Source organism: Lutjanus erythropterus, chromosome 11 (assembly GCF_056507025.1).
Source record: "Lutjanus erythropterus isolate fLutEry1 chromosome 11, fLutEry1.hap2, whole genome shotgun sequence".
Classification (NCBI taxonomy): Eukaryota; Metazoa; Chordata; class Actinopteri; order Lutjaniformes; family Lutjanidae; genus Lutjanus; species Lutjanus erythropterus.
Window position 1 is genome coordinate 25,285,356 of NC_139327.1, and position 17,890 is coordinate 25,303,245.

At 38.0% G+C, this 17,890-nt stretch overlaps 1 protein-coding gene across 1 annotated transcript in view; it reads left to right on the forward strand.

Annotated features, from left to right (window-relative positions):
• Positions 1-17,890, forward strand: part of pds5b (PDS5 cohesin associated factor B) — a 47,358-nt gene that overhangs the window by 11,457 nt on the left and 18,011 nt on the right. Inside the window, exons 2-12 of the mRNA XM_084729796.1 lie at positions 316-443; positions 1,283-1,486; positions 3,523-3,609; positions 8,527-8,624; positions 10,827-10,953; positions 11,701-11,781; positions 13,057-13,197; positions 14,044-14,159; positions 15,668-15,762; positions 16,021-16,166; positions 17,542-17,693. Of these exons, the coding sequence (XP_084585922.1) occupies positions 336-443; positions 1,283-1,486; positions 3,523-3,609; positions 8,527-8,624; positions 10,827-10,953; positions 11,701-11,781; positions 13,057-13,197; positions 14,044-14,159; positions 15,668-15,762; positions 16,021-16,166; positions 17,542-17,693 (1,355 nt within the window). The 5' untranslated portion in view covers positions 316-335. The remainder of the gene's footprint in view (positions 1-315; positions 444-1,282; positions 1,487-3,522; positions 3,610-8,526; positions 8,625-10,826; positions 10,954-11,700; positions 11,782-13,056; positions 13,198-14,043; positions 14,160-15,667; positions 15,763-16,020; positions 16,167-17,541; positions 17,694-17,890) is intronic.

Below are 17,890 nucleotides of genomic sequence, written 5' to 3' on the forward strand. Positions count from 1 at the left end.
GCAGCAGCTCACAGTGAACAGTCAGCCTGTTCTCTGAATGCAGCAATTTCATCATTCATTCAGCTTGTAGAAAGCCATTACTGTGCCGTGAATATCTCGCTGAATATTTCAGAGGTCTCCATTGCAGACTTCTCTCAAAGCTTTGAAGTATTAAAAAGATTTGCCTTGGGTTCCAAATAGTTAACAACGTGCTTTTCCTCGCTTTTCTCACAGTTCTTCAAGGTTTAAGGTTTTGAGTCCCCTCTACTTTCTGTGTTCTCTGTATCACCTTCTTTCTTTCTCTCCTCTAATTTATTATAATCTCTCTTTCTGCAGGCAGTGAAGAGCTAAAGAGGATGGCTCACTCTAAAGCTCGAGTCACGGATGGGAAGGTGACCTACCCCCCGGGGGTCAAGGAGATCTCTGACAAAATCTCCAAAGAGGAAATGGTCCGCAGGCTCAAGGTCAGTGTCTTTCTCCCCTTCTGCTACAGCCGCATCTCCTCTGTTTACTGTGTGGTCGCACACATCCGTGGGGGGGATTGCCAGGCTTGTCAGTATGATTGGGGATGCACAAAATGGACTTTTTTGAGAGACACCTGCTTCTCATGGCTGATACTAGTAAAATATCTGATAATTTCACAATTTTGTATTTTTAAAAAAAGTTCATATAACCTGTAGTAAATGTGCACGGTGGTTAAAAAAGGCATGGATGTAGTGAGCAAAGATGGATGAGAAATGTAAATCAGTCATAATCTGCTAAATCCTACAAATATAATTGGAGAGCAGTTTGTGTGTTTGTGTGTCTCACCATTCCTCCAATCACCTCCAAACTTGCCCCAAGTGAAGCACAGTTACTGCCATTCTTAAACTTTCAATTAATTATGGTATATTAATTCATTTTTAATTGTTACACCGCCATATTTCTACAGTAGCCCAGTATGGACAGACAAAACACTGGCTCTAGATGTGGCCTTTCATGTTTTGCATAAGTTTTGTGGTCACAGTAGTTTCTCTTACATGGTTGGAAGGGGTGAGTTAGAAGAGGTGCCATGGAATCTTGCAGACTGTTCCTTTAAGTTTTACTTTAAAATTTTAAAGTTGACACTTATTGTTTTGTTCAGATTTGTGTTGCTCAAACCTCTGTGTGATTCTCTGGAATTAGTTATTGATGCATTATTGAAAGATGTATTAATCCAAGTTTGATTTTTGTCTGTGTCTGTTTCAACAAATTGAATGCTTCAGAACTATCACCTCGCTCTTTATTCAACACCTCCCACTCTTTATTTCTCATCCCCCTTTAGATGGTGGTGAAGACCTTCATGGACATGGACCAGGACTCTGAGGAGGAGAAGGAGCTGTACCTGAACTTGGCCCTCCACCTGGCCTCAGACTTCTTCCTCAAACACCCAGACAAGGACGTGCGTCTTCTGGTGGCCTGCTGTCTGGCAGACATATTCAGAATTTACGCCCCCGAGGCGCCCTACACCTCCCCAGATAAACTTAAGGTACACTGCTGAAAATCTTGCTTGGGCAGATAAAACAAAATACTGCAAAATCACACTCTGCTCCACCAGCAGCTATACTCAGTTATAATTACATAACCCTGTTGCATCTCCTCTCTGGGGTATTCACTTAACACCAACTGACAAATTGATTTGTATTTTCATGTGCCAACATTTTTGGATATTGGCCTGAAATTTGTGCAGCATTTGGCTGGAGTCTTGACATGACTCTCACCTTATAGAGCCTTTAAACACAAGCTGTTTATTCAGCAGGCACAAATCAGCATTCAGCAATGAGTCTTATATACAGCATTCCCTCTTTTGGTGTGTTCAACTTTTACTGTTGTATAGATTGTGTGTGTGTGTGTGTGTGCATATATATATAAATATATCTTGCTGATCATTCTGAACATCTTGTCTAAAAACACTTTTGTTTGTTGTGGTTGATGATTGTTGTATTTTTAACTTTGTGCTGCCAGATTTTTTTCAGCATTATTGTGATATTGTTAAAATTTGCTGAAGTTATTCAAAAAGTTCTGATACCCACACTGAAATCATTTCACCAAATTTTAGATTGAAAATCTCTCACCGATTTGAAATGACGTCTTTTGTGATGTCAGTTTTTTCATTTACACTAAACAAAGCCACGTTGCTGCTGTGCCTGCGTCAGGGAGACTGTTAACTTGATTTATGCTAGACAGTATTTACTGTGAGTTTTTCAAAGCAAGCAATATTGCACAGAAGAAGTAGAGTATGAAATATATGATTAAAATTAGGGCTGCACAGTTAATCACAACATTATCGAAATAACGATATGGCCAAGTGCAATATCCAAATTGCAAAACCAGAACCAAATTGCAATTTTCTAAAAAAAAAAAAAAAAGAGAGAGAGAGAAAAAAATGTATGAGAAAACACATTATAATGAGGCACTATAGTGCTGCAGATGACCTGGCCTGCACGTCTTCATTTGGTACAAACAAATATCACATCATCATGATTTTAAGTTGTGATGCAAAAATGATCATCCCCACTAATTGTAAATTGCAATTTCAGTCAAAATAATTCCAATATGACCTCTTTAAATAAGAAAATTGCTTGTGTCATCTCCATTTCTCTGGAAATGCATGGGGTCTAACCAGTAACTGTGAAACAATCAGTCACATCAGTAGACGCCTCCGTAATGGAACCTAGTTTACTACTTCAGCAAGTAGGCCGAACCTCAGTAACTATATATCAGAAAACTTGAGCATTAACGTTAACTCAAGTTTCTGGAGATTGTGGGATTTCTCAAACTTAATAAATACTACACAGAAAAACACAAAACTGCTTTTAATCTTGCTGTAACAAAGATATTTGCTGAAAAGAACATGCTGAACAAATATTGTGTCATCCAAACAATTTAAAGTAAATCCAGTGCGTTATAAAATCCAAAAGTTAAAATATATTGGGGGAAAAAAAAGAATTCATAACATGTTTTTATCTTACAGAATATTGTGCGTCCTGCCGTATTTCTTGGCATTTAGCTTTTCAAAAACGTTTTCACTGCTGTCACAAAATTGTTTGCTCTCCAGCTTGTCGCACACAGGGGAGGCTGCACCTGAATCAACAAGGCAGTCTGCTGCAATTTAACAGCACCTTAAATTATATTCATTAAAGAACGTTGATTTAATTATTCTATAACAGCTGACAGAAATAGCCTAACTGGAGGTAATAATCTATAAAGGCCCACTGTGGCTTGTGATTAATTTTCATGAATAAAAACATTCCCCCTCTGGGCAGAATAATATTTTGTGCTGAGCACGGTGTGCTGTCATGCTGATTTGAGCATGTTCTAAATGTCTAGTTAACCAATCAGATTACTTGGCTGGAACTACCTGTTATATAATAATAATAATAATAATAATAATAATAATAATAATGATTATCAAAAATTGCACCAGTAATACTAATCATGAATTTTATGGTGGTTCATTCTAAAACTGGTAATCGTTTCACACCTATGTGCAGCATTCATTATGTGTTTCTTTCTCATCTCCAGGACATTTTCATGTTCATCACAAGACAGCTCAAAGGACTTGAGGACACGAAAAGTGCTCAGTTCAACAGATACTTCTACCTGCTTGAGGTATGTGACTGTTGTGTGTGTGGTTCAGTGGAACTGCTGGTTTTCAATTGTATTTTATCAAATTTAAGCCCAGTGTTGAGTCTAAATCCTTTAGAATCCCTCACTGAATACAACAGGATTTCAACAAGTATCTACAGTTATAAATAACTTAAACCTCTCATCATCTTTTGTTGGTTGGGAAGCTGAAACTCTTTTAGGGTGGCAGCCTAATTAATGCTCACAACCTGTTATAGCAATGTGAAAATGAGATGAGCAGCAGAAGGTTTGAGCCGAACTGTTGATTAAATGAATCTGACACATTAAAATTACAGGTGTGGCCTACTGAGTTTGCACATGGTAGTTTTCTGAAGTTTCACTGTAGCTGTTAAGAGAGTTACCGGCAATCTGCTGGCAGTGATATTTGCCATTGTGCCAATTTGCTCATTGCTAACAAAAATATAAAAGGGTAGATAAGATATTTGTTTACATTGGACTATAACAGATCTGTGTATTTGCCAAGTGAGAACTGGCTATTGGAACCCAACTTTAATCAGTGGTTTACAGTTGTAATCAAAGAGAGTGTTCACATCCCTAACATGTGGTGTTTCTTAATGAAGGTGCATAAACGCAGAGGTTACTGAGAAAAGCCTGTCTTGAACTGCAAATTTCATGTTCACAATGAAGCAGGGAAGGGAAACTTGGTAGGAAAAGAAAAGTCTGGTTGATGAAAAAGTTCCTTCCACTCAAAAATGTTTCTCTTATTGGTACTTGACATGGATGTTTGACCTCATCTGCTGAAGGAAGAGTTTCTTTGTGTTCCTCTTAAGTGTGTGTGTGTGTGTGTGTGTGTGTGTGTGTGTGTGTGTGTGTGTGTGTGTGTGTGTGTGTGTGTGTGTGTGTGTGTGTGTGTGTGTGTGTGTGTGTATGCAAATATGCAAGTTACATGTGTGGTGGGGAAATTTGAAGCCTCCGGAATAAACATAAACATGAGGGAATTTAACTTTTAAAAAAATATCAATCACAAATTATTTTTCTAAACAGTAATTTCATACATCTTAAGATATGTCTATAGGGCATCTTTAAGCATGAGGTGGAGCTAAGCCTGAAATGATATGAATACGTTTCCAAGGTAATTTGGGTCAGACTTATCTAAACCTTTGTGAAATGAAATTTCCTGAATAATAAGCCCGGTGTAACTGGCGGTCTTAATCAAATACTCCTCTGGATTAGGTTTTGGGGTGGGTGTAATTTGTAACAGGTTACTTAGGCAAATTACTAGTTTAGAAATTTTAGATTAAATTTTTAGCTATTTTTATTTAAGAAAAATATAATTTTTTACATAAGCAAATACATGTTTACAAGTATATTATAATACAAGTATGTTCATACTGTTGATGAAAATTGTGATGGTCTTGAATGTTATTTGTTCTCTTGAAGTAAAAGTAAAATCAGTCAGGAAAGAGAAGTTCTTTGCTTTGCTCTTCGTTGGTGAAGTAATACTTTATTGGTATATAAATGGCAACAGGGATACTTATTCAGAAGTTTAATGTGAACAACTTAACCTCTGTAGGACTTCAGTTGTTGACCCGACAGCTCAGTTTGTGCATATACATTAAGCATTGCTAATTGTTTTCTTTTATCTTTTAAATGCATTATTCAGGGAAAGACACTTATTTTTAACACACAGGCCACCAAGCCCATAAAATTGATGGCTAAAGTACATTTTAGGTAGCCTAATTGTAAGCTTATCTAAAAATACAGAACAGTACAATACAAAAAAGGTAATTTAATGCAGCCCTCTCTAACTGATGCTTGTGTTTTCCACTTTTTCCATCAATTGTGATGTGGTGTTTTCTGTAGGGATTGTTTCCTATGAAAAATTAGCTAGACTTCTCGGCTGATTGAGGAAACTGGCAGCACGACATCCTTAAATGTGTCATGTTCTAGCTACTTAAACTCCTGCTTCCATTCATTCCTAAGTTTTCACTGCCGTTTGTTGTTTTCATACGCCAGCTTTTGTATTTCTGGTTCTTTTGTAGGGATCGTGTTTGTGTTGACTTAGGGGAGGTGGAACGGATCATTGTTGGTTCTTGCGTATCAACCTCCATGGTTCAGCCCGCACATGATGCACAAACTAAATGCAACCGTGATTGTGTAGAATACAGTTTTACTGTTTCTGTTTTTAAAGTAATAATTCCCCGTCTCTCGATGCAGAGTTGCAGTGAAGAGACGAGACAGGTACACGCTGTGTTTTACTCTGCAGCGCATCTCTGTGTGACACTGGAGTCTGGAGGAGGGATGGGAGAAGATCGACTGATTTAAAAGTCGTCCCTTTCTCCTCCACCGAGTGAAATCTCAACCATAACTTCAGTCATTTTCAGTGGTGTATCTGGGAAACTGTGCATGCTTGTCGTCATGGAAACAGATCATAAGATTGTGATGTTTGTTGTAGCTTCGGCGATATCTGTTGTCTTAACTTAAACACACAGCTCTGCTGAGCTCACAGCTGCAGTCTCTTGTCTGTCTGTGACAGTCTTCAGTGTTGATTGGCTATTACTCGTAATGTCAAACTAATCTGAGAGTGCAAACCAATCAAAGCTAAGTGCATTTTCAAGTTAATTTAATGGTATAATCCCACCTTTTTTTCTTTTTCTTTTTTGGTGCTCCAAAAATGATCTAAGCTCCAAACCATGCTAGGATCCAAACCATGAGTTTTGTGATCATGTGCACCCATAAGGCTTAATAAAATCCATCCTTCAGTTGCTCAGACATATCAGTGGCGAGCTGGTGATGAGTACTGTTTGGTGTTTTATAGAATGTTGAACTAAAAGGAGTGAATCGGAGTGTTTGTGGTACTCTAATGTTGTGTTGGTGAAAGCTCGCAGTATGTGTATAAAACTTGTTGGCCACAGGGGGCCACCTACATGGAGTATTTGGTGGCCACAGATTAACTTTTTGTGGCCTTAGTGCAATTGTTAATGTGGAACCCTGTCACTGCATGTGTATATACGGGATCTTATGTAACATATTATTTTAAATAAATGATGTTGAAGGCGAGTGTAAGGACATGAAGGAGAAAGCACTGGTGACAAAATGACATACACTCTCTCCCGCTTTGTAACAGAAGTGTATAGGAAATATGTTTATCTATGTCTGCAGTGATCTGTCAGATTTATTTCCTCCTCCTTCAAGCTGCAGCAGACTCTCAATTTGAACTCCTTTTAAAAATAAGTTCAAATAGACAAAAAAATTTAATATGTCTTAAAAATGACAAGCATAAATCCCTCAGTATTTTAGGAAACTGATGTTCTTTAGTAATGGTGTGGTTTGTTTTTCAGTGTTTTTGCTTGTGTGATAAATATTTGCGTTCCAATTTGCTTTTGATTTGATTTGGGAGTTTGCATCAAGAAGCTATTTCCTGATGAACTCTAAGTGCAAATTGGGTCTAATTGGAAGAAAATATCTTTTGTTTAGAACTCAATTATTATTAAGATTGTGATTAAAAAGCCAGTGTTAGAAACGGGGCATAATTGGACAATCAGAAGCAATTGTGAGATGGACAAAGTTTAACATGCTTTTTTTAATAACTTGCAGTTTTAATTATATGAAATTGCTTTGCAATCAAATCAACAGCAGTGAAATCCAAGTAATTATCTACAGTATCTATGAAGTGGTATATAAGATTAAGTTTGTTTTTTGTTCTTTTATTTAGTGTGGAATGGAAACCTCAACTGATCTCAACCAGGCAAACTGCAAGCTTGTTTACTCTATTTTATTCAAAGTGGCTATAATTCAATATTTGTATAATAATGCATCAAATGACAGTGTGTAATGGGAGAGGCGTTGCTCACAGTGCCTACAGCCTGCAAAGACTCATAAGTGGAATCAGCAGCTCTCTTCAGCTTTACCTAGCTTTATAGGGAGCTCATTGTTTAGCTGTCTCACAGCCCTCATAGCTCAGCAACAAACAGCAGATGGACATAGAGACTAGATGTTGAACATAGTGGAGCATTTAACAGCTAAAAACAGTCTTTTTTTTTTTTCCTCAGGAGTTGATAGAAACCAAAACAGACCTATAAGAGGTGGCCAGGAACACCACTAAAAGGGGCTGCAAATTTTGTCCATATTCCTTTACTGATAGTTGAAACTTCTAGCAATCAATTAATCATTGATTAATAAGACACAATTCTCATTTTCTGTTTTTTTTTTTTTGTATGTGTGTGTTTTCTACTTTTTTGTCATTTTAAGTTTCTTTATTCAACAAATGCCGCCACCAGACAAAACAATATCTGATGGGGAGCAAGTATGGCCATTTTCATACTGTCAACTGATAATCATTTACTACATATTTAATTAGTTAAATTAACTGCAATTAATAGAGTAATGATTAGTCATTAGCATCCCTGTTTTCAATGAATGATAATGTTGCCCCCTGCCTGCTGGATGTGCAACTGTTTGCTAACAAGTAGGCGATATCAGTATGTGTGTGGAGGTGCACGTCAGTAATCATTTTGTATAGTAGCAACTGTTTCTATGTACATTAATTATGTTTATTTTTGGGATTCGGTTGAGTCGAAGTCGGTTGAGTCAAAATGCGTTGGCCTATCCATGATTAAATAAAAGATTTTTGAATTTATTATCAGAGTATCTTGGATCATTCCAGACTGCCATCCATTACTTTATAGTTTTACCATCAGTAAGTTGGACAGTCAGTGTTTGTTTTATTCTCATCTAAGTTCTGATTATATTTACCAGGTGGTTGGAGTGATCCGTCTCCTAATAAGCACAGCCGGGGTTTTGGAAGCTTATTGAAATTTGAAAATCAAATATGGCTATCCTTCATCCCACATACCACATAATTGTTCTTTCACCTTCCTAGTTTGCATGTGCATCATCACTAACCTCCTGCCTCCTCTTTTTTTTGTTTGTTTTGCTCAGAACATAGCCTGGGTGAAGTCCTACAATATTTGCTTTGAGCTTGAAGACAGCAACGAGATCTTCACCCAGCTTTACAGAACACTCTTCCAGGTCATCAAGTAAGTCATTTTATGGAAGCTTATTTCAGTGTTTATTTGTGTGTCCATATTCATTGTGGTGTGTTTCTGTTTCTACATCCCCTCTTTTTTTGGCTGCAGTAGTCCTTAATGACAGAAATGAGCCTGTGTAGCCCTCCCTATCACCTAAATCTGTCTCTGCTGCTACATCGTGAAACAGCACAGTAGCAGTCCAGTTGTTTCTATCTGATTGCCCTCCCTCCCTCCTCTCCTCTCCCTCATCCTAACCCCACTCTCAATTTCACTCTGCTGAACACAACCTTGAGGGCTAAATTCTGCAGCACAGAATTTGGCTCTTTGCCATTGGAACAAAATTGTGGTTCTGTTTGTGTCGAGGTTGTGCCAGCACAATGTTTTTCTTGCTCTATAGGAAGAATCTAAAGAGCTCTGCTTTCCATTTGAAATATGTGCAGTGAGCTAGAAGGTGTAGGGGAATGCAGCCCTCCTGTTGGTGCGTCTGTGTATTCCTGTGTGTGTATAAGTGGCACTTTCAGTGAATGGGAGGTAATGAGACTAGTAATGCCTGGCAGCATTGAGGACAAGAGTCGCTGAGATACAAATCTAGGTAATAAGCTTTACCTCCCGCTGTCATGCGGATCATTATGACCAAGTGTGATCAGTGCATTGCAGTCTGTTTGTGTGAGGCCACTTTGATTTCAAAATGAGCGATCCAGTAAGTGAAAATCTCTACAAAATGCCTGCTGCCAGCAAAGCAAATCTCAGCCACTGTGTGCTAGAAAATTACAGATTCTCCTGCTGAATTGTTGATGTGCAAGCTCTAAAAGTAACCTAGGAATATGTGACATTTTGATTTGAATCCAGTCAATTTTACCACCCTCATTACAAAAAAGTTGGGATGGTGTGTAAAGTGTAAATGAAAACAGAATGCAATGATTTACAATAACTTTTTGATTTATATTCAATTAAATACAGAACAACGGCCATATATTTAATGTTTAACCTGATTAACTTCTTTGTTTTTATAAATATACATTTATTCTGAATTGGATGCCTGCAAAATGTACACTCGCTAAGTGTTTGGGGTCTGAGGACACTAATTGTTGAAGTTTTGAAAGTGAAATTCCTTCCCATTCTTGCTTAATATGTGACTTCAGGTGCTCAACAGTCCAGGATCATATTTTGTGCTTCATAATGTGCCATGTTTTCAATGGGAGACGGGTCTGGACTGTAGGCAGGTCAGTCTAGTACCTAAACTCTGCAAAGCTGCATTGTTGTAATAAGCACAGAATGTGTCTTGGCATTGTCTTGCTGAAATGAGCAGGGGCATCTCTGATAAAGGCATTGTCTGGATTGCAGTGTATGTTGCACCAAAACCTGTATGTACCTTATCCATGATTCCATGGGCACACCCTCAGTACATCACAGATACTGGCTTTTTAAGTTAGTACTAACAACAGTCTGGATTGTCCTTTTCTTCTTTAGCCTGGAGGACACAATGTCCATGATTTCCAAAAACAATCTGAAATGTGGACTCATCAGCCACAGCTTTTTTCATGGGAGAGCGTTAATTTAAAGAGTGTTCCTTTGGCCATGTATTGTCCTTTAAACAGTTATGTCTGATTGAAATGCAGTGTTGCAGGCACCAAATTCAGAATGAGTGTATATTTACTGTAACAATTAATTATTAAATAATTCATCAACTATTTTCCTAATTATTAATCAGTTTGAGTAATTTTTATTTTGTCAAAAGAATTCAAAAGATTTTAGCTTTTCAAATATAAATATTTTCTGTTTTCTTTACTCCTCTATGACAGTAAAACAAACATCTTTGGATTGTGACCAAAACGAGACATTTGAGGATATCATCTTGGAATTTGGAAAACACTGATTGAAATTTTACAGATTTTTCTCAATTAATTTAGAAAATAATCTACAGATTAATAGGTGATGAAAATAATCGTTGGTTGCAGTCCTAATATTTACCAAAAACAATAAAGTTTTTAAGTTTCAACATTAAATATCCTGTCTTTGTATTGTGTTCAATTGAGCACAGCTCAAAAATAAATTGAAAATCATTGCATTCTGTTCATATTTACAATTTGCACGACATCCCAGGTTTTTTGTAAATGGCATTGTAAGTTGCCATCCAGATGGGCACAATATTCTATTTTACATGAGGCAGTGCCGTCCTGACCTTTGACATTTCTTGCCTCATTTCCCTAGCAATGGCCACAACCAGAAGGTGCACATGCATATGGTAGACTTGATGAGCTCCATCATCTGCGAGGGAGACACTGTATCGCAGGAGCTGTTGGACACTGTGTTGGTCAACCTGGTGCCAGCACACAAGGTAACATGCACAGTCACACAAAAAGCAGCATGCAGTCATACAGCAGACACACACACACACAGAGTCCCACTGTGAATGTTGATACAAGCAGACACGGCTCAGTAACAGTCTGAAGTGAGTTGATATTGTCAGTAGACTGAGGCTAATATCATTTTCCATACCCTGTAATTCAATGAGACCCCTGCAGGCGAGAAGAGGTAAAGCAGCTAAAGAGTGCACAAACATCTGTGGACATCTGTGCCTGCTACAAGCATCCAAATGGGATTATTCTGAGTGAAAAACAAGAAGTGATGGACAACACCCTTATTTTTTCTTCTTTTTAAAGTATTTTTATGGACATTCAGCAACACATTTCCATAAACAGAGTTTCACATATTGTATGCATACATGATGCATGTTTGCATGAAATGCTCTACCTTGATATCTGTAACAAACCCAGGGGAAAATAAAAACAAAAGCAATGAAAAATATTTACATGTAGAGAGTGATCTTTTCCTGACTATATAGTAAAATCTACACTCTTATTTTTCACATTCAGGGCTTAAAGTTCTTGGGCAACATGCCTTTCAGCCATAGAGCAGTTTTAAATTCCTAAAATACTTAATTCAACAGTGTTTGCATTTCCTCCTGGGCTTTTTTCAGACTCACACTCTTCTTGCTTTAATCCCCGCACATTATATGTGTATATTATACAGTACCTTCTCTGACCTGCTGTTTTATTGATCTCTTGTTTTTCTGTCTGTCTAGAATTTGAATAAACAAGCATATGACCTGGCCAAAGCTCTGCTGAAGAGGACCGCTCAGGCTATTGAACCCTACATCACCAACGTAAGATTAAATCTTTGAAACACTCCTGTTTATTCGGTTAAAGTCATAAAAGTCAGAAAATATATTTTGCAGAGCTGTAACAGTTATTGCTGAAACAGTGCATGATGTAGCTTCAGAGTTTGCTCATGTAGCCTAATGGGAAGAGCATGATACTAACATTACCAGAGTATCTGAACCAGGGCCAGCCATGCTAGAAATGTCTTGGCGCTGCAAGAGGTTCATATCCGACTAAACGATGAAGCTAAATGATATGTTGGACATTAAAATCAGCTGTGACCTCCTCAGAACTTTGTTTACATTAGCTGTCAGGAGACCAGAGAACATAATGATGTGCAACAGAGTGTCTGTTTCATGCAGAGACATATGCAGATCATGATGAATGTCACTAAAAGGAACCATATGTCAGGAAAAAGTCACAGTTTGAGTTGCAGGATCATGTAAAATCTAGAGCTGCAATGATTAGTTGATTGAAAGAAAATTAGTTGCCTAATTTCATAATTGATTAATAGTTTCAGTCATTTTTCAAGGATTTGCTTGTTCCAGTTTCTCAAATGTACGGATTTTCTGCTTTTCTTTGTAATTTAGGATTATAAATGAAGTCTTTGAGCTTTGGACTGTTGTTTGGACAAAAAAGTCATTTGAAGACATTGCTTTTGGAAATTGTGATGAAATGTTTTCTCATTTTAAGGACTACACCAGAGGTTTTCAAAGTAGTAGGTGGGCCTCCCCAGGGGCCTCCAAACACCCAGGGGAGGCTCAGTGAATGGAAATGAAAAGATATTACATTAGTTATCAAAAAGGAGATCATAGTCTTAAGTGTGTGTGATTTAGATTAAGAGATATTCCCAAGTTTTTGGGAATTTTACTGGTTTTCCAACTTTTTCACAGTCAGAAATGAATGAAATGAATAAATGTCTTTTGACAGACCCTATTATCTATTTGTTGTAGTCTGACATAATGACAAACAGCACTATTAGACTATTTTAGCTCAAATGATGAGTGCCATGTCAGGCAACCCGCAGCTCTTTAATTGAGTGTGGCTCTTTCGCTCCTCTCCAGCGCACCCAGTGGCTGTGACAAAAAATTATATGGAAATTTTAAAAAAACAGTTACTTGAACATTTTTGTTCATCATTGTTGTAGGCTTAAACAATTAATCAATGCATTGTGAAAATAATAGCATATTGACCAATAATGAAAGTCATTATTAGCTGCAGCCTTAGCATTTTTTTTAAATTACTAATCTTTATCCGTTGTTCTGTGTCCTCTTCATCAGTTTTTCAACCAGGTGCTGATGCTGGGAAAGACTTCAGTCAGCGATCTGTCCGAACACGTATTTGACCTCATCTTGGAGCTTTACAACATAGACAGCCACCTGCTGCTGTCGGTGCTGCCGCAGCTCGAGTTTAAACTGAAGGTAGAGAGTTAAACTTTGAAGCACCAAACTGCTTTGTGGATTTTTTAAAACCTGTAATGTTTCCTGCAGAGTGTGCCTAAATGGAGCCTTTAGCATCTTACATTTGTCACATCATGTTGTTAGTGTAGTTGTTTTTTGCGACACACCTGACTGCACTTTTTTGAGAGATATGTCAGATAAATAAATTTGATTTTTCTGTAATATTAACAGCATAGATGGAAGAAGCAGCAGTGCATGTTTATATTGCTATTATGAGTTTATCCACACACCAGACTAAAACTCCAAACTCTCAGACCTATTACCCACAGAATTGCACATTTTCAGTTTCTCTGCAGGTTTGTTGATTCATATTAGAAAGATAAAGCAGTCAGCATAATGTTGCCTCTGCAGTGTCTCATAAAGGCATCCTGCTGATGGATAACGCTCATTAACTGTTCAGAGGGAGTGTAGATCACTGCTGTCTCCTCAAAATAATAGCTGTGATAAAATCTCTCCCCCACAGACTACACACACACACACACTCTCTCTCTGTCTAACCCTCACTCTTTTCATCTTTATCTCTTCTCGCTTGTTTTCTCTCCCTAATGCTTTTTCTACCTTCACCGTCACTCCTTTCCTCTCCCTACCTCTTGTTTTCCTTTGTCTTTTCTTCTCATTGTCTCTGCTGTTTCCTCTTCTTGCTCCACATTTTAAAACAAGATTAATACCAAAGAATCTGCTGCCTTTGTGTGTTAGGAAAATGGTAGTGTTGCCAGTGTAGTTCATGTAAATGACTTGGCGTGTCTGTGGATACGACACAGCCAAATTCTGTGCATCATTTCTCTCTCCTTCCCTCTGTCTCTGCAGAGTAATGATAATGATGAGAGGCTGCAGGTGGTGAAGCTGCTGGCTAAGATGTTTGGAGCCAAAGACTCCGAGTTGGCCGCACAGAACAAACCACTCTGGCAGTGTTACCTGGGCAGGTGGGTTTCAGAGTTGTGGCTATGGTGTCCACAAATCTTTGAAAAGTCTGAAAGAGCCTTGAACTGCCCATATTTCATACTTTCAGAGAGGTTAAAATCTGTACACATCTTTTTTCGTTTAAAATGCAAACATTGTATATTTTATATATTTTAGTTAGACGGCACGGGGCACAAACTCAGCAGCTCTTCTCTCACTTTGAATTGACCATTGATGCCCCTGAAAAAAATGGCTCAGTACTGTTGGTTTTATTTTATATGGTGAAAACTGCAGCTTTGTCATGTAACTGACTGATCATAAATGTGAACTGCTTACTTGGAGAGAAGTAGAGAAATATTGTTGAACAAGTTATTCTACTTTTCTGGTCATAAAATATCAGCAAATTACTACATGCAATCCTTCAGGCATACATACATACATACATGTAATACATATAACAAAATTCTGTTGTTACTTCACTTGTATTCAGTTGAAGGTTAGTTTAAATTGGTGTGAAATAACTAGAAAAAATAAATAAAATAACTTGTGGGCAGGATTTTTTGATATTCTTATTATATGTTGTTGCTGTTGGAATGAATGGAAGTTTGTTTTCAGATTCACTATAATACATACAGAAATACAATATGCAGTGTGCCATCTACACATAAGCAGTAATAAAAAATACAACTCATAAAATAACTATACACACATCATCTCAACATACACATTCATAAGAATGTGCAAAGAATATGAAAATAGAGCTCCACCCAACAAATGATATTTAGTTTCAAATAAGCTTGTTTTGTGAGGTTTGTTGTATTACTATGTCTGAGGGATCGTTCACCCCATAATAAAAAATTACCTCACCTGTATTGATATTTATCCAGCTAGATGTTTTTTTATGTGAGTTGCAGAGTTTTGGAGATATGTGCTGAAGAAACATCTGCCTTCTCTCCAATATAATGACACTTGTGGTGCTGTAAGAGCCAAAAAAAAAAAAAAACATTTGGGAAACTCAACAGCAATGTCTCATGGCCGAAGATTATTCACAGACCTTGTTTTGGTTTGTGGGTGTAGTTTGGTAGGAAAAAAGTAGTTCCTTCCTAGAAGAAACTGCCCATAGCAAAGCCTGTGGATTATCTTGAGTAACCAAGTCATGATTTCTAGAGAGAGAGGGACATCGTCGTTGAGTTTAAATATATGTTGTGGTGCTTTGTGCACCACAAGCCAAGTGATATCTTGTTCTATTATATTTGAGAGTGGACAGACATCTCTATAGTCAATATCTCCAAAACGCTGCAACTCACACCAAAACAATCTAGATGGAAAAATAGGATTACTGGCCAGAGGAAAAAATATGTACTTTTGATTTTGTGGTGAGCTGTCTCTTTTTAAAATCTGGATTCCTGAGACACACAGTGTGCATGCCCAAATACCTACTAGATTATTTATATTCTTCCCAAGATGATTGTGTTTCCGTATCACCTTGTAGAGCTGCTGACATTAACATTCATTTTTTCCCCCCCAAAAGGTTTAATGATATCCACGTGCCTATCAGACTGGAGTGCGTAAAGTTCGCCAGTCATTGTCTCATGAACCACCCAGACCTGGCTAAAGACCTCACAGGTAAATCAGCTGAAAAGCGTCACTGCATTAGCATGAAACCCAATGCGATCAGTGTTGAGTTATTTTGCCTCTATATGGAGGTGATAGCACAACACTTGGACCACTTGCAAGCTCCTAAAAATAAGTTACAGGCTTATTTTTGTTCCTTTGAAGCGAGTAATTTGGAAGATATGAGAGGCATTTGCTGGGTATTTTGTCTGCGTTAGAGGGGGCTGGTTCTCTCACGTCCAACTCATTTGTTCATGTTCTCTTTCCTAGAATATTTGAGGGTCAGATCACATGACCCAGAGGAGGCCATCCGCCATGATGTCATCGTCTCTATAGTAACTGCGGCCAAGAAGGACCTGTCTCTAGTCAATGATGCATTGCTCAATTTTGTAAAGGAGAGGACCCTGGACAAGAGAGTAAGTGGGCAAATTTTGTTTGTATGTTGTCATTTCTGTTTTCAGTGTGTTTTGTGAAGGCCTGGGTGATATATTATACATGTATGAGCTGCAAACAGAAAATCTAAATGCAATTATTTATTGATACAAATACACAAATTTTCAAACCTTTCTGTCTAAATTTTTATAAATCATCCAGTGAGTACTGAGTTTCTTGCTATTAAAGAAGAATTAGCACTTGTAATGTGTTTATAAAGGGGGAAAGCAAATAGTTATGTTAGTGTTTGTTGTTGAGCTGCCTCTTGGCTTGCTCCAGGGGATGAGTCTAATTGCTGGTGACAGTGTACTGTAAGTGCATGTGCTCTGCATGCCTTATGAAATGACGCTTGAACAACACTTCCAATTTGATTTTGTTTCTGTCAAGACGCCCTTCTTAAGCTTGTATTCTGGCAATTTCACAGTCAGTGTACACAGGTGGGATTAATTATAGGTGACCACAACCAGCACGACAAGTGCATCCCAACAGAGGGAGCGTTACCGTCTGTTCACATTACTGGCGACACAGCAACAAAATGGCCAGACGTGACCGGCTACACTGTCGCCAAGTCACTAGTGAAGTGCTACTTAGTGCTCGTTTACGTCCATGAGCACTTGTGTGTAGAGCCAAAAAGTCATAAAGCTTGAATCTGCATTTCTTGTTGGTGTCAGTTAGAAAAAAGGATAGGGTTAAATGATACTGGAATAGATTTTTCTTCTATTGTTCACACAGCACATGAGTTGTGGGGAGACAGGATATGTAAGTTGCAAAATAAAGACATAATTGGTTGGCATTTCACTATGTCATTGGAAGTCTGAACTTAATTTGACTTTGATTTGTAGCACGTCATGCATGCAAACATGCAGCGATAAGTGTCCAATGTCTGTTTCTAGCCTCATATTGCCAGCTTCCGTTGGAAATAACTTGTAGCCTAATGCTACATGTGTCATTGAAAGTCTGAACATACCGTTAATCTTTCCATGAAAAGCCAACATGAAAAACCTAAGAAACACAACACAGATCATTTTCACTTAATATGAAGCAAACAAATGAAATCTCTGCCTGCACCCCAGTGAGAATGAGGCTATCAAGTCAAATGTCCCTGCCACCACCTCTCTGTGGCATCTTCACCGCCTCAGTGCCCGTCTAATGTAGTTCACTCAAGCTGTGGTTATGACTATTAAACTGATACATGTTGTTTGTGGTAATTTTAATGGTTGACAACTAATCGATTAATCATTGCGGCTCTAGTTGCAGTTTTTGGGGATTACAGCCTCTGTATTTTCTCATCATTTCTCATGTAAGTAGTTGTCACAATTGGTAATGTCTCTCCCTTTATTTTTTCTTGCCCTTCATCAGTGGCGTGTACGTAAGGAGGCCATGATGGGCCTGGCATCGATCTACAGGAAGTACTCGCTGCAAGGAGAAGGAGGGAGGGAAGCGTCTAAACAGATTTCCTGGATCAAAGACAAGCTGCTCCATATCTACTACCAGAACAGCATTGATGACAGGTTTGTGTTCCTGTTTGTTATTGTTAAAAATGTAGGAACATCAAAAACACCTTCATGAATTTCAACAGTGTTTAAGACCCGGAGGCAAGCGTTTAAAAGAGAGCGTTTAAATCTGAGTCCTAAAAGATGCTGAATAGTCTCTCTGTGAGTTCCTTGATTCAGTTGTTTTTCATTTGCTCAAACACAGCCTCTATGTG